Source organism: Mustelus asterias, chromosome 8, assembly GCF_964213995.1.
Source record: "Mustelus asterias chromosome 8, sMusAst1.hap1.1, whole genome shotgun sequence".
NCBI classification, from domain to species: Eukaryota; Metazoa; Chordata; class Chondrichthyes; order Carcharhiniformes; family Triakidae; genus Mustelus; species Mustelus asterias.
This window is the reverse complement of record NC_135808.1, coordinates 126,370,916-126,383,533: the sequence shown is the minus strand read 5'-3', so window position 1 is coordinate 126,383,533 and position 12,618 is coordinate 126,370,916. Positions and strand designations below refer to the sequence as shown.

At 43.7% G+C, this 12,618-nt stretch overlaps 1 protein-coding gene across 1 annotated transcript in view; it reads right to left on the bottom strand.

Annotated features, from left to right (window-relative positions):
- LOC144497535 (calcium-activated chloride channel regulator 1-like) overlaps window positions 1-11,006 on the bottom strand; it is a 51,536-nt gene extending 40,530 nt beyond the window's left edge. The window contains exons 1-2 of the mRNA XM_078218936.1: window positions 10,763-11,006; window positions 10,425-10,568 (exon numbers count right to left, since the gene is read on the bottom strand). Of these exons, the coding sequence (XP_078075062.1) occupies window positions 10,425-10,568; window positions 10,763-10,924 (306 nt within the window). The 5' untranslated portion in view covers window positions 10,925-11,006. The remainder of the gene's footprint in view (window positions 1-10,424; window positions 10,569-10,762) is intronic.
- Window positions 11,007-12,618: the final 1,612 nt, after the last annotated feature.

The window sequence follows — 12,618 nt, the reverse complement described above, 5'->3', positions numbered from 1 at the left end:
TCTATATCCATCTTACCCATTAGCCTCACAACACCAGGTTAAAGTCCAACATGTTTATTTGGTATTGTGAGGTTTCGGGGCGTTGCCCCTTCATCAAGTGAGTGTAGGGGCAATGCTCCGAAAGGGGCAACGCTCCAAAAGCTCGTGCTACCAAATAAACCTGTTGGTCATTAACCTGGTGTTGTGAGACTACTTACTGTGCCTACTCCAGTCCAACGCCGGCAACTCCACATCATCTTACCCATGTAACTGTCTAAACACTGTTTAAAAAACAAAATTGTACCCGCCTCTACTATCACCTCTGGCAGTTTGTTCCAGACACTCACCACCCTCTGTGTGAAAACATTGCCCCTCTGGACACTTTTGTATCTCTCCCCTCTCATCTTAAATCTATGCCCTCTAGTTTTAGATTCCCCTACCTTTGCGAAAAGATATTGACTATCTAGCTGATCCATGTCCCTCATTATTTTATAGACCTCCACAAGATCACCCCTCAGCCTCCTACACTCCAGAGAAAAAAGTCCCAGTCTATCCAGCCTCTCCTTATAACTCAAACCATCAAGTCCCGGTAGCATCCTCGTAAACCTTTTCTGCACTCTTTCTAGTTTAATAATATCCTTTCTATAATAGGGTGACCAGAACTGTACACAGTATTCCAAGTGTGGCCTTACCAATGTCTTGTACAACTTCAACAAGACATCCCAACTCCTGTATTCAATGTTCTGACCAACGAAGCATGCTGAATACCTCCTTCACCACTCTGTCCACCTGTGACTCCACTTTCAAGGAGCTATGAACATGTACCCCTCGATCTCTTTGCTCTGTAACTCTCCCCAATGCCCTACCATTAACTGAGTAAGTCCTGCCCTGGTTCAAACTACCAAAATGCATCACCTCTCATTTATCTAAATTAAACTCCATCTGCCATTCGTCAGCCCACTGGCCCAATTGATCAAGATCCTGTTGCAAACCGAGATAACCTTCTTCATTGTCAACTATACCACCAATCTTGGTGTCATCTTCAAACTTACTAACCATGCCTCCTATATTCTCATCCAAATCATTAATATAAATGACAAATAACAGTGGACCCAGCACCAATCCCTGAGGCACACCGCTGGTCACAAGCCTCCAGTTTGAAAAACAACCCTCTCCAACCACCCTCTGTCATCAACACCCTCTGTCAACAACACCGGCATCTCCACAGTCTGTCATCAAGCTAATTTTGTATACATTTAGCTACCTCACCCTGGATCCCATGAGATTTAACCTTATGCAACAACCTACCATGTGGTACCTTGTCAAAGGCCTTGCTAAATTCCACGTAGACAACATCAATTGAGTACTTATCCAGTCAGCAGCTATTGTGTTGTGCAATCATAGTTGCCTGACTGGACATGATTCATAGACTGAGAGCTGTGTACAAAATTGCCTGCGATTGGGAATGAAGGAGGAGGCCATTCAGCCCACTGAATCCCTGTTAGTTCTTTCGAGCAACTCACCTCATCTCAACACCCACACCGCCATTTTCCCTGTAGTTCTGCAAATATTTTTTTCTTTAAATCATTCTCTTTTGAAAGCTGTGCTTGAATCTGCCTTCACCCAAATCTCAAGCAGCCCATTGCAGAACCGAATCACTCATTACAGAAAAGATTTTCCTCGTGGTGCTGTTGCTTCTTTAGCTGTGATAATGGGAATGCAATTGATTTTATATATATATATATATATCAATTGCACTACCATCATCACAGCTAAAGAAGCAAGGAAAATCTTTTCTGTAATAAGTGATTCGGTTCTGCAATGGGCTGCTCTAGTTTGCTTTATGTTTAAAAATTCAGCTTTTTTCGACGGTCAGTCAGTATGTCTGGTAGGAATGCAGCTCAGATGCTGGGAGAGCAGGATAATTATTCATTTTAGTCATGTGGTGTTTACTTTGGATGGAGCTTTTGGATTTTTGTTGATAGATGGATATTTCCCCTGAAGCTTTTAATTAGGTTGATTGAAAAGGTCATGAGTTATCCAGCAGATGTTGCTGTGGTGATGGGAAGAGCTACGTCTGTGGCAGTGAAAAAAATTAAGTTAATAGGACAGCTGAAGTCCATAAGACCATAAGACCATAAGACATAGGAGCGGAAGTAAGGCCATTCGGCCCATCGAGTCCACTCCACCATTCAATCATGGTTGATTTCAACTCCATTTACCCGCTCTCTCCCCATAGCCCTTAATTCCTCGAGAAATCAAGAATTTATCAATTTCTGTCTTGAAGACGCTCAACGTCTCGGCCTCCACAGCCCTCTGTGGCAATGAATTCCACAGACCCACCACTCTCTGGCTGAAGAAATTTCTCCTCATCTCTGTTCTAAAGTGACTCCCTTTTATTCTAAGGCTGTGCCCCCGCGTCCTAGTCTCCCCTGTTAATGGAAACAACTTCCCTACGTCCATCCTATCTAAGCCGTTCATTATCTTGTAAGTCAGAGGCATGTGCAGGCTGTCCCTGAGAATTCATGCGCTCTCCACAAAATCTCTCTCTGAAAGCTTCAAGACTGACAACACAATTTATAGCAAGTATGCCTGGATTTGCTAACTATTTATTTGAAAGTGTTTTAGAACTATGCGTGAATGCGACTTATTTGGAACTGGAACAGTCAAAGCTAGAAACTAAAGTTGCTTCCTTTCATTTTGTTCAAGCCCATGCTGCACTCACACAAAAGTGCTTTGAAGCAGGGATTACTGCAGTGATGCTGGAGGACGTGAATACAGGCTGATAATGCCCTGTGCAAGCCCCTGGTGTCTCACATCTCTGCTCAAATCACTGAGACCCAAGGCTCATTGCAGCACCCTACATTCATCCTGACTGAGTACAGAGCAGAGACTGGGCCCAAAAACCAATGGAATTATTTTCTCTACCGTCCAACAACTCCATTGGTTGCTTCCTTTGTCATTGAATTAGGGAGTGGTGTGGGGGGTGACAGGAATTTAAAGGGTAGTTTTCAGAAACTATTCCCAGCGTGGAACCTTGTCCTCAGGGAGCACAGGCAGGATTCCAGACATTCAGTCCACACCATTAACTATCCATGTTAAAAATTGTCTGTCGACTACTCCTAATTATAAATTCCAAACAATTTGCATTTATATCCTGCCTTTAATGTAGTAAAACATCCCTTCAAAGGAGCCTTGTCAAAACACAGAATCACATATGGCGACAGTGGGCCAGGAGACCAAGAACTGAGTCAAGGAAGTAGGTTTTAATGAGTGTCTTGAAGGAGAGAGAGAGCTTGAGAGATAGAACATAGAACATAGAAAGCCACAGCACAAACAGGCCCTTCGGCCCACAAGTTGCGCCGATCACATCCCCACCTCTAGGCCTATATAGAACATAGAAAGGAGAGGTCTAAGGAGGAAATTCCAGAGCTTCAGGGCCATGAGGCCATGACTACCAATTAAAATCGAAGAGACTCATGTCAAGGGGCTGGAATTAGATGAGTGGGTCATGGGGCTGGAGGAGATTACAGAGTTGGGATGGGGACAGGTCATGTAGAGATTTGAAAATAAGGACAAGAACTGGAAATGTGGTGTGGACGGCTTGCCATTTTCATAGAATTATAGAATGGCTACAGTGCAGAAGGAGGCCATTTGCACCATCGAATCTCCAACAAAGCATCTTACCCAGACCCTATCCCCGTAACCCCACGTATTTACCCTGCTAATCTCCCTAACCTACACATCATGGGACACAAAGGGGAAATTTAGCATGGCCAATCCATCTAACCTACACATCATGGGACACAAAGAGGAAATTTATCATGGCCAATCTACCTCACCTGCACATCTTTGAACTGTGGGAGGAAACCGGAGCACTCGGAGGAAACCCATGCAGACACAGGAAAAATGTGCAAATTCCACACAGACAGTGACCCGAGGCCGGAATTGAACCCAGGTCCCTGGCGCTGTGAGACAGCAGTGATAGCCACCATGCTGCCCACATTTTCCTTGCAGAATGGGGCAGAAAACCATTGATTTAATGCTTCTGATGGTTTTCTGTCCATCATGCGTGGTATCTATAGGGAGTGAGTGCTGAATTCACAATACTTGCAGGGAGGTTTGCTACTGTTATTGGGGAGCGTTTAAACTAGATTTGCAGGGGGATGGGAACCAGAGTGCCAGAGCAGATAGTGGAGCAAGGGTGAAAAGACAGGTTAGTTCAAGCAAAATCACAAATGGAAGGGTTGAGTGTGGTGGAAATAATCTTTGGAGGTGTGTCTATTTCAATGCCAGGAGTATTGTGGGGAAGGCAGATGAGCTGAAGGCGTGGATAGACACATGGAAATATGACATTATAGCCATTAGTGAAACTTGGCTACAGGAGGGGCAGGACTGGCAGCTCAATGTTCCAGGGTTCCAATGTTTCAGGCGGGATAGAGGCAGAGGGATAAAAGGTGGGGGGGTGGCATTGTTGGTCAGGGAAAATGTTACAGCGGTACTCAGGCAGGATTGACTAAGGAGCTTGTCTACAGAGGCCCTATGGGTGGAGCTGAGAAACAGGAAAGGTATGACCACATTAATGGGGTTGTATTATAGACCACCCAATAGTCAGCGAGAATTGGAGGAGCAAATCAGCAGAGAGATAGCTGACAACTGCAAGAAACACAGTTGTGACAGTAGGGGATTTTAATTTTCCACATATAGATTGGGACTCGCATACTGTTAAAGGTTTAGACGGGGTAGAGTTTGTAAAATGTGTTCAGGAGAATTTTCTACATCAGTATATAGAGGTGCCAACTCGAGAGGATGTGATATTGGATCTCCTATTGGGAAATGAGTTAGGACAGGTGATGGATGTGAGTGTGAGGGAACACTTTGGATCCAGTGATCATAATGCCATTCGTTTCAACCTGATCATGGATAAGGATAGATCTGGTCCTCGGGTTGAAGTTCTGAACTGGAAAAAGGCCAAATTTGATGAAATGAGAAGGGATCTGGGAAGTGTGGATTGGCACAGGCTGTTCTCTGGTAAGGATGTAAATGGAAAGTGGGAGGCCTTCAAAGGAGAAATTTTGAGAGTGCAGAGTTTGTATGTTCCTGTCAGGATTAAAGGCATAGGAATAAGGAAACTTGGTTCTCGAGGGAGATTGTAACACTGATTAAGAGGAAGAGAGAGTTGTATGAAATGTACAGGCAGCAAGGAGCAAATCAGATGCTCGAGGAGTATAAAAAGTGCAAGAAGCTACTTAAGAGGGAAATCAGGAGGGCTCAAAGAAGACATGAGGTTGCTTTGGCAGACAGAATGAAGGAAAATCCAAAGAGCTTCTATAGGTATGATAGGAGCAAAAAGATAGTGAGGGATAAAATTGGTCCTCTTGAAGACCAGAGTGGTAGACTGTGTATGGAACCAAAAGAGATAGGGGAGATACTAAATGGTTTTTTTGCATCCGTATTTATTGAGGAAACGGGTATGGAGTAATGGAAATAGGGCAAACAGGTAGGGAAGTCATGGAACCTTTACAGATTAAAGGGGAGGAGGTGCACGCAGTCTTGAGGCAAATCAGAGTGGATAAATCCCCAGGACCGGACAGGGTATTCCCATGGACCTTGAGGGAAGCTAGTGTTGAACTTGCAGGGGCCTGGCAGACATATTTAAAATGTCAGTATTCACGGGGGAGGTGCCGGATGATTGGAGGGTGGCTCATGTTGTTCCGTTGTTTAAAAAAGGTTCCAAAAGAAATCCGGGAAATTATAGGCCAGTAAGTTTGACGTCGGTGGTGGGCAAGTTATTGGAAGGTGTGATAAGGGATAGGATCTACAAATATTTGGATAGACAGGGACTTATTAGGGAGAGTCAACATGGCTTTGTGCGTGGTAGGTCATGTTTGACCAATCTATTAGAGTTTTTTGAGGAGGTTACCAGGAAAGTGGATGAAGGAAAGGCGGTGGATGTTGTCTACCTGGATTTCAGCAAAGCCTTTGACAAGGTCCCACATGGGAGGTTAGTTAGGAAGATTCAGTCACTGGGTATACATGGGGAGGTAGTAAATTGGATTAGACACTGGCTCAATGGAAGAAGCCAGAGAGTGGTTGTGGAGGATTGCTTCTCTGAGTGGAGGCCTGTGACTAGTGGTGTGCCGCAGGGATCGGTGTTGGGTCCATTGTTGTTTGTCATCTATATCAATGATCTGGATGATAATGTGGTAAATTGGAGCAGCAAGTTTGCTGATGATACAAAGATTGGAGATGTAGTGGACAGTGAGGAAGGTTTTCAAAGCTTGCACAGGGATTTGGACCAGCTAGGAAAATGGGCTGAAAAATGGTAAATGGAATTTAACGCAGACAAGTGTGAGATATTGCTCCTTGGAAGGACAAACCAAAGAAGAACGTACAGGGTAAATGGTAGGACTCTGAAGAGTGCAGTTGAACAGAGGGATCTGGGAATACAGGTACAGAATTCCCTAAAAGTGACGTCACAGGTGGATAGGGTTGTAAAGAGTGCCTTTGGTACATTGGCCTTTATAAATCGGAGTATCGAGTATAAAAGTTGGAGTGTTATGGTAAGGTTATATAAGGCATTGGTGAGGCCGAATTTAGAGTATTGTGTACAGTTTTGGTCACCTAGTAACAGGAAGGATGTAAATAAGGTTGAAAGAGTGCAGAGAAGGTTCACAAGGATGTTGCCGGGACTTGAGAAGATGAGTTACAGAGAGAGATTGAATAGGTTGGGACTTTATTCCCTGGAGCATAGAAGAATGAGGGGAGATTTGATAGAGGTGCATAAGATTTTGATGGGTATAGATAGAGTGAATGCAAACAGGCTTTTTCCACTGAGGCTAGGGGAGTAAAAAACCAGAGGGCATGGGTTAAGGGTGAAAGGAGAAAGGTTAAAAGGGAATATTAGGGGGGACTTCTTCACGCAGAGAGTGGCGGGAGTGTGGAGTGAGCTACCGGATAAAGTGGTAAATGCGGGGTCACTTTCAACATTTAAGAAAAACTTGGATGAGTTCATGGATGAGAGGGGCGTGGAGGGATATGGTCCAAGTGCAGGTCAGTGGGACTAGGCAAAAAATGGTTCAGCACAGACAAGAAGGGCCAAAAGGCCTGTTTCTGAGCTGTAATTTTCTATGGTTCTAAGTGTCTCCCAGTACGGAAGGCTTTTTCCTGGCAGCACAAGTTCATGAAGTGATCTCCTTACTTAGCAGAGGAGGGGAGAAGGTAATGGGTTCATAAGGGCACAAAATTACTTAATGGATTGGTGTGAAGATTATTGTAAGTTATAAATAGGAAAGTTCAGCCTATAGTAGTGTTCTGATAATTAGTATTCTGAAGCTGCAAAGCACAATTCATGAACAACTAAGGATCAAACCACTCTCACGAATGGCAATATTAGTCAGAATTTGATCGTCCCGTGCGCCACGGAAATTGGAACAGGCGAGCGGTGGACCGTGGAATGTCCGTTGACCTCGGGCAGGATTTTACAGTTTTGGGGCGAGTGAGGCCATAAAATCCCACCCAACATTGACTATGATTGGTCTGCCCTATGGAATTTACTAATTTCTGAAAATTTTCCCATGATATGGACACGGATTGTTAATATTTTTTAGGATTCAGGTGCGTACAGTGCACAGCACAGAACTGGCTGTTCAGCGCCACTTGTCTGTGCTGGAATTTTATGCTCTGCATGAAACTACTTTGTCTAAACATAACGCTTCTACACCTTTTTATCCACAAGTCATTATCTAGCTTCCCCTTGAATAGATTTATGGTATTGAAGGGGAAGCTAGATAATGACTTGTGTATAAAAAGGTGTAGAAGCAAACACTTTTATGTTTAGACAAAGTAGTTTCATGCAGAACATAAACATCAGCACAGATAAGTGGCCTGGGATGCTTAGTACATGCTCCTGCTGGGTGTGTTTTTGGCAAGGCACCCCTGAGTTTAACCCCATATTAGTGGGTGGGGAAGTTGTGGGGGGTGGGGGAGAGGAGGGGAGGGGTGGCATTAAAATTGGGAACCTGCTTGCCATATTTCAATAGATAATCAAGGGTCAATTAGACTTTTTACCAAGCCAATTGATCCTGATAATACACTGCCCATGACATAAAATGTTTGGTGTGGGCGGGTGAGCGTGAGCGAGCAGCCCGATTTTTAATATCAACTCTTCAAAGAATAGGAAGGAAAGAGAGGGAGGGAGGTGGGGGGATTTCTATCTTCAGGGGCTGTCTATACGGATTGGGGGAGGGGGGCCAGACCTCTGCTTTCTTCCTACCCACTGGCAGCTTTAAACCCACAACGCCATCTCTAACCAGCCCAAACCCTTCTGTCAAGACCCCAGATTTATCTGTCTCCGGGATCCACTGGGTCTTCTTCCTCCTCCTCCTCCTCTTGCATCCCTGGCAGAGCCCATGAATGCACTCTTGGCGCTGTGGGGACTGATCAACCCGGAGCTCTCAAGTGTACGACTCAAGAGGAGCTTTATGGCTGCAGGGCAGGTTGACGTGAAGTGGCTTGGCTTCTAACCACTCTTTGGCCAAAGAAATTTCTTCTGAATTCCTGACTGGATTTATTACTGACTATTTGATATTTAAAACCTTTCCTTTTGTATTGGAGGGTAGGCCTTGTGGCACAGTGATTGTGGCCCTGCCTCTGAATCAGAAGCTCTGGGTTCAAGTCCCACCTCAGGACTTGACGAGCACAGAAGTTGCTTTCATGATGTGGCGAAACAGATTGATTATCAGCCTATAAATCCTTCCAATGTGCCTGATGGCAGGTGGTAAGAGTGGGAGAGCTTCCTGGTCAGCCATACTGCAGGTGTCCAGATCACCAACAACCTGTCCTCGTCCTCCCATGCTGTCATTATAGTTAAGAAAGCCCACAATGCCTCTACTTTCTCAGAAGACAAAGGAAATTTGGCATGTCAGCTACGACTCTAACGAACCTTTACAAATGCACCATAGAAGGCATTCTTTCTGGTTGTATCACAGCTTGGTATGGCTCCTGCTCTGCCAAGACCGCAAAAAACTACAAAATGTCATGAATGTAGCCCAATCCATCCATTGACTCTGTCCACATTTCCCACTGCCTCGGCAAAGCAGCCAGCATAATTAAGAACCTCACGCACCCCGGACATTCTCTCTTCCACCTTCTTCCTTTGGAAAGAAGGTACAAAAGTCTGAGGTCACGTACCAACTGACTCAAGAACAGCTCTTTCCCTGCTGCTGTCAGACCTTTGAATAGACTTACCTTGCATTAAGTTGATCTTTCACTACACCCTAGCTATGACTGTAACACTCCATTCTGCACTCTCTCGTTTCCTTCTCTATGAACGGAATGCTTTGTCTGTATAGCGCACAAGAAACAATACTTTTCACTGTATGTTAATACGTGTGACAATAATAAATCAAATTAAATCAAGAAGGCAATGGCAAACACCGCAGTACACAAGCGTAATCATGGTGCAATCCAATGGGAGCCCGTGGTTGGCAATGCCCTCTTCAGGCAATGGTACCTGGAGGAGGAGGAGAGGTTTTGCTCAAATGGAAAAGCTTCTTTGATTTAACTGGATGGCAAACCAGTTGCGAAAGAGCCAGGATTTCTCCAACCTCGCCGGCAGCTGGGATTCTCTGGTCCCACTGCTGTGAATGGAGATTTTATTCAGGGCCAAATTCTCCATTCTTGCTGGCGGGGTGAACGAGATCGGAGAACCCAGGCCAGGATCTCAGATCGAATACTTCACTCTGACGCTGTGCTGTTAAAAACAGAATAGTTGTTTGCCTTCGCACTGCCCCTTCCAGCTCAACCCATCTGTAACCCAAAGCTTTCAAATGGGCAAGAGAGAAAAATCCAACACTCAGTCACAATATTCCCAATAACTGACATCATTTTCATGATAAAATGGGCAGAGTTGTGGAACTCGATCCTCAAAAGGACCATCAGAAATTCTGGAATAACATGTAATAACACTTTCTGACACCACTGACTGTTCATTGCAAAGTATTTTCTTTGAAATGAAATTCGCATGAAATGTAATATACAAATCAAAATTTAGAAGTTTTAGTGCAATCTGTATAAAATAGCTTTATACATACAATATATACTTTATTTTTAGAATTTGTAACATAGAAAATACATAATTTCATACATATCATTTGCTTTTTCTTGTTATTGAATTACCCCCCTGACTTGTTGTGGGAGAGAAGCCGTTAAGTAATCGCTAATCTTCAGTCGAAGTACACATTTTATCGAAAGTCTGCTGCCAGACTCCGCTGAGAATTCCCTCGGAGCTGCACCCCCTTCCTCCTCCGCCGCCGAAACTTTGTCAAACATTCGGCGCAAATCCTCCCCCCAACCCCGTGAAGTGCTGAAGGGGGTTTGAGAAATTCTCGGGGTTGCAGAGGGAGCAGCTGGAAGGCATTTCTCACATTTCGCTGCTCACTTACCTTCTGGTAGGATTCAGTCGTGGGTCTGTGAACCGAGCTGGAATTAACTGACCATGTTTTCGGCAGCAGGATTTTCACATCTGAAAAATAAACTTGTTGCTTGGTCGCTTGGTGGAGGTAGGAAGAGGCAGCAGTCACTATTTCCTGTAAAGCAAAGACAAATTTCAAATCAATACCATGTTTCATTAATCGAGCAAAGACAGGGAAGAGGATATAACATATTCCTCTAACTCTCCCTCTCCTCACCAAATCCTGAATTATAAACAATAACATACAACATGAAACAGTCGCAAAGCAAGAGCTATTAGTTCTCTTGGGACAGCACATCAATGCCTCACCTTAATATTTTCAATAAGGTTGTCATCACGTTGGACTCGAGGGTTAATAGCAATAACTATGTCTTTGTATCCATTATTTTCCAGCCTTGCTCCAGAAGAATTTATAACATAATCACACACAATGCAGCTGAGCACAAAGGCGAAGGTTTCTTGGAACCTCATTGTTGCACCCTGACTATCTGCACCAATATCTTCCTTCACCGTGACGTCCCATTAATATACTGACTGATCTCATGATTTGGCAGTAACACAGGGGTACTGCGTGAGCTGGAACTGAATGGATAGTTAAAAGAGATGATGTGGACCCAGTGGGTGTGGGGGAAAAGAACACAAAACATCGAATCATCGAAAATTTTGCATCGACTGCCAGGCACTTCCAATAGCTGCTCCTATGTGGATTCAAGAGGGAATTGGAAATTCCCCCAGGCCCAATGGCAGAATTATGAGATTGCCACAGAGATTAACAAGAATCCTGAACAAATAAAGACTAGCAACTGTATTATCAGTGATGGAGTGTGACAGGTTGCACTCTAGACCTTACTGGGGAGCAGAAAAATTATACTTTTGTGAAATCTGAAGGCCTTGAAGACTCAGAATGAACTCTCTACTGATAGGAACATAGGAATTAGGAGCAGAAGGAGGCAAATTCAGCTCTTTGAGCCTGCCCCACCATTCAATCAGATCATGGCTGATCTCTCCCTGGTCTCAAATCCACCTCCCCACCTTTTCCCCATATCCCCTTATCCCTTTTTAAAATTAGAAATCTATCTAGCTTCTTCTTGAAACCATTCACCGATTCAGATGCCACTGCGCTATGAGGCAGAGAGTTCCACAAATTCACTACCGTCTGCAAGAAGTAATTCCTCCTCATCATAGTTTTAAATCTATCGCCTCTCAACCTATAGCTGTGGCTTCTTGTTCTAGATTGCCCCATAAGAGGAAACATTTGCTCTATGTTTTATATACCTCGATCAGATCCCCTGTCATCCTTCTAAACTCCAGCGGGTACGAGCCCAAACTGTTTAATCTCTCCTCATATATCAGCCCTTTCATCCCTGGAATCAATCTGGTGAACCTCCTCTGAACTGCCTCCAATGTCACCACATCCTTCCTCAAAAAGAGACTCTCCCCCAGTTGAAATTTTACGATAGTACAATTGAGGCAAGGTCAGGATTCCTTAATCTTGGTGGCCATGGTCATTTTCAAGAATAGGAATCGGACAGAGATTTGAGCTCTGCCATCTTGGGAAAAGAAAATCAATTTCAAGATGGCATTACATTACATCTGAAAAGTTGTAAGGAGAGTTAACCATTTAGGAACACAGTTGACTTGATTTTGTATCTGCCTGTGTTGGTTACAGAGGCAGAGCTGTAGAAATAATTAATCATGTAAATTTTGAGCTTAAACTGGAGAGATTGTAAGAAAGTGTAAAAGTCTTAATTTAGTAGGGATATTTAAAAGTAATGAAAATAAATCTTATTTTGGATTAATCTGGATCAGGCTTTTTGTTAAATTCGAAAATGTATTCTTGATAGAATTGGCAATGAAAAGATAAATGGAAAGAATTATGCTGGAGTGTTTGAAGTGATGATGTCAATCTGAGTGAATTTACTCTGCTCCTGCTGAAACAAGCAGAGAATTAACCCATTCTGTCCCAGACAGGATGGATCTTTGAGTTATAAGACTTGCAGAAATTTTAAGACATAAAATCAAAAATGTAACAGAAAGGGGAGTGAATGTTTATTGGGGAGTTACATAAGGTAGACTGGGAATGCGTGTTTAATGATGGGAATTATTATACTGCCATAATGCATTCTAATTAAAATGTGTAACATGGATTTGCAAAGTAGTGAATC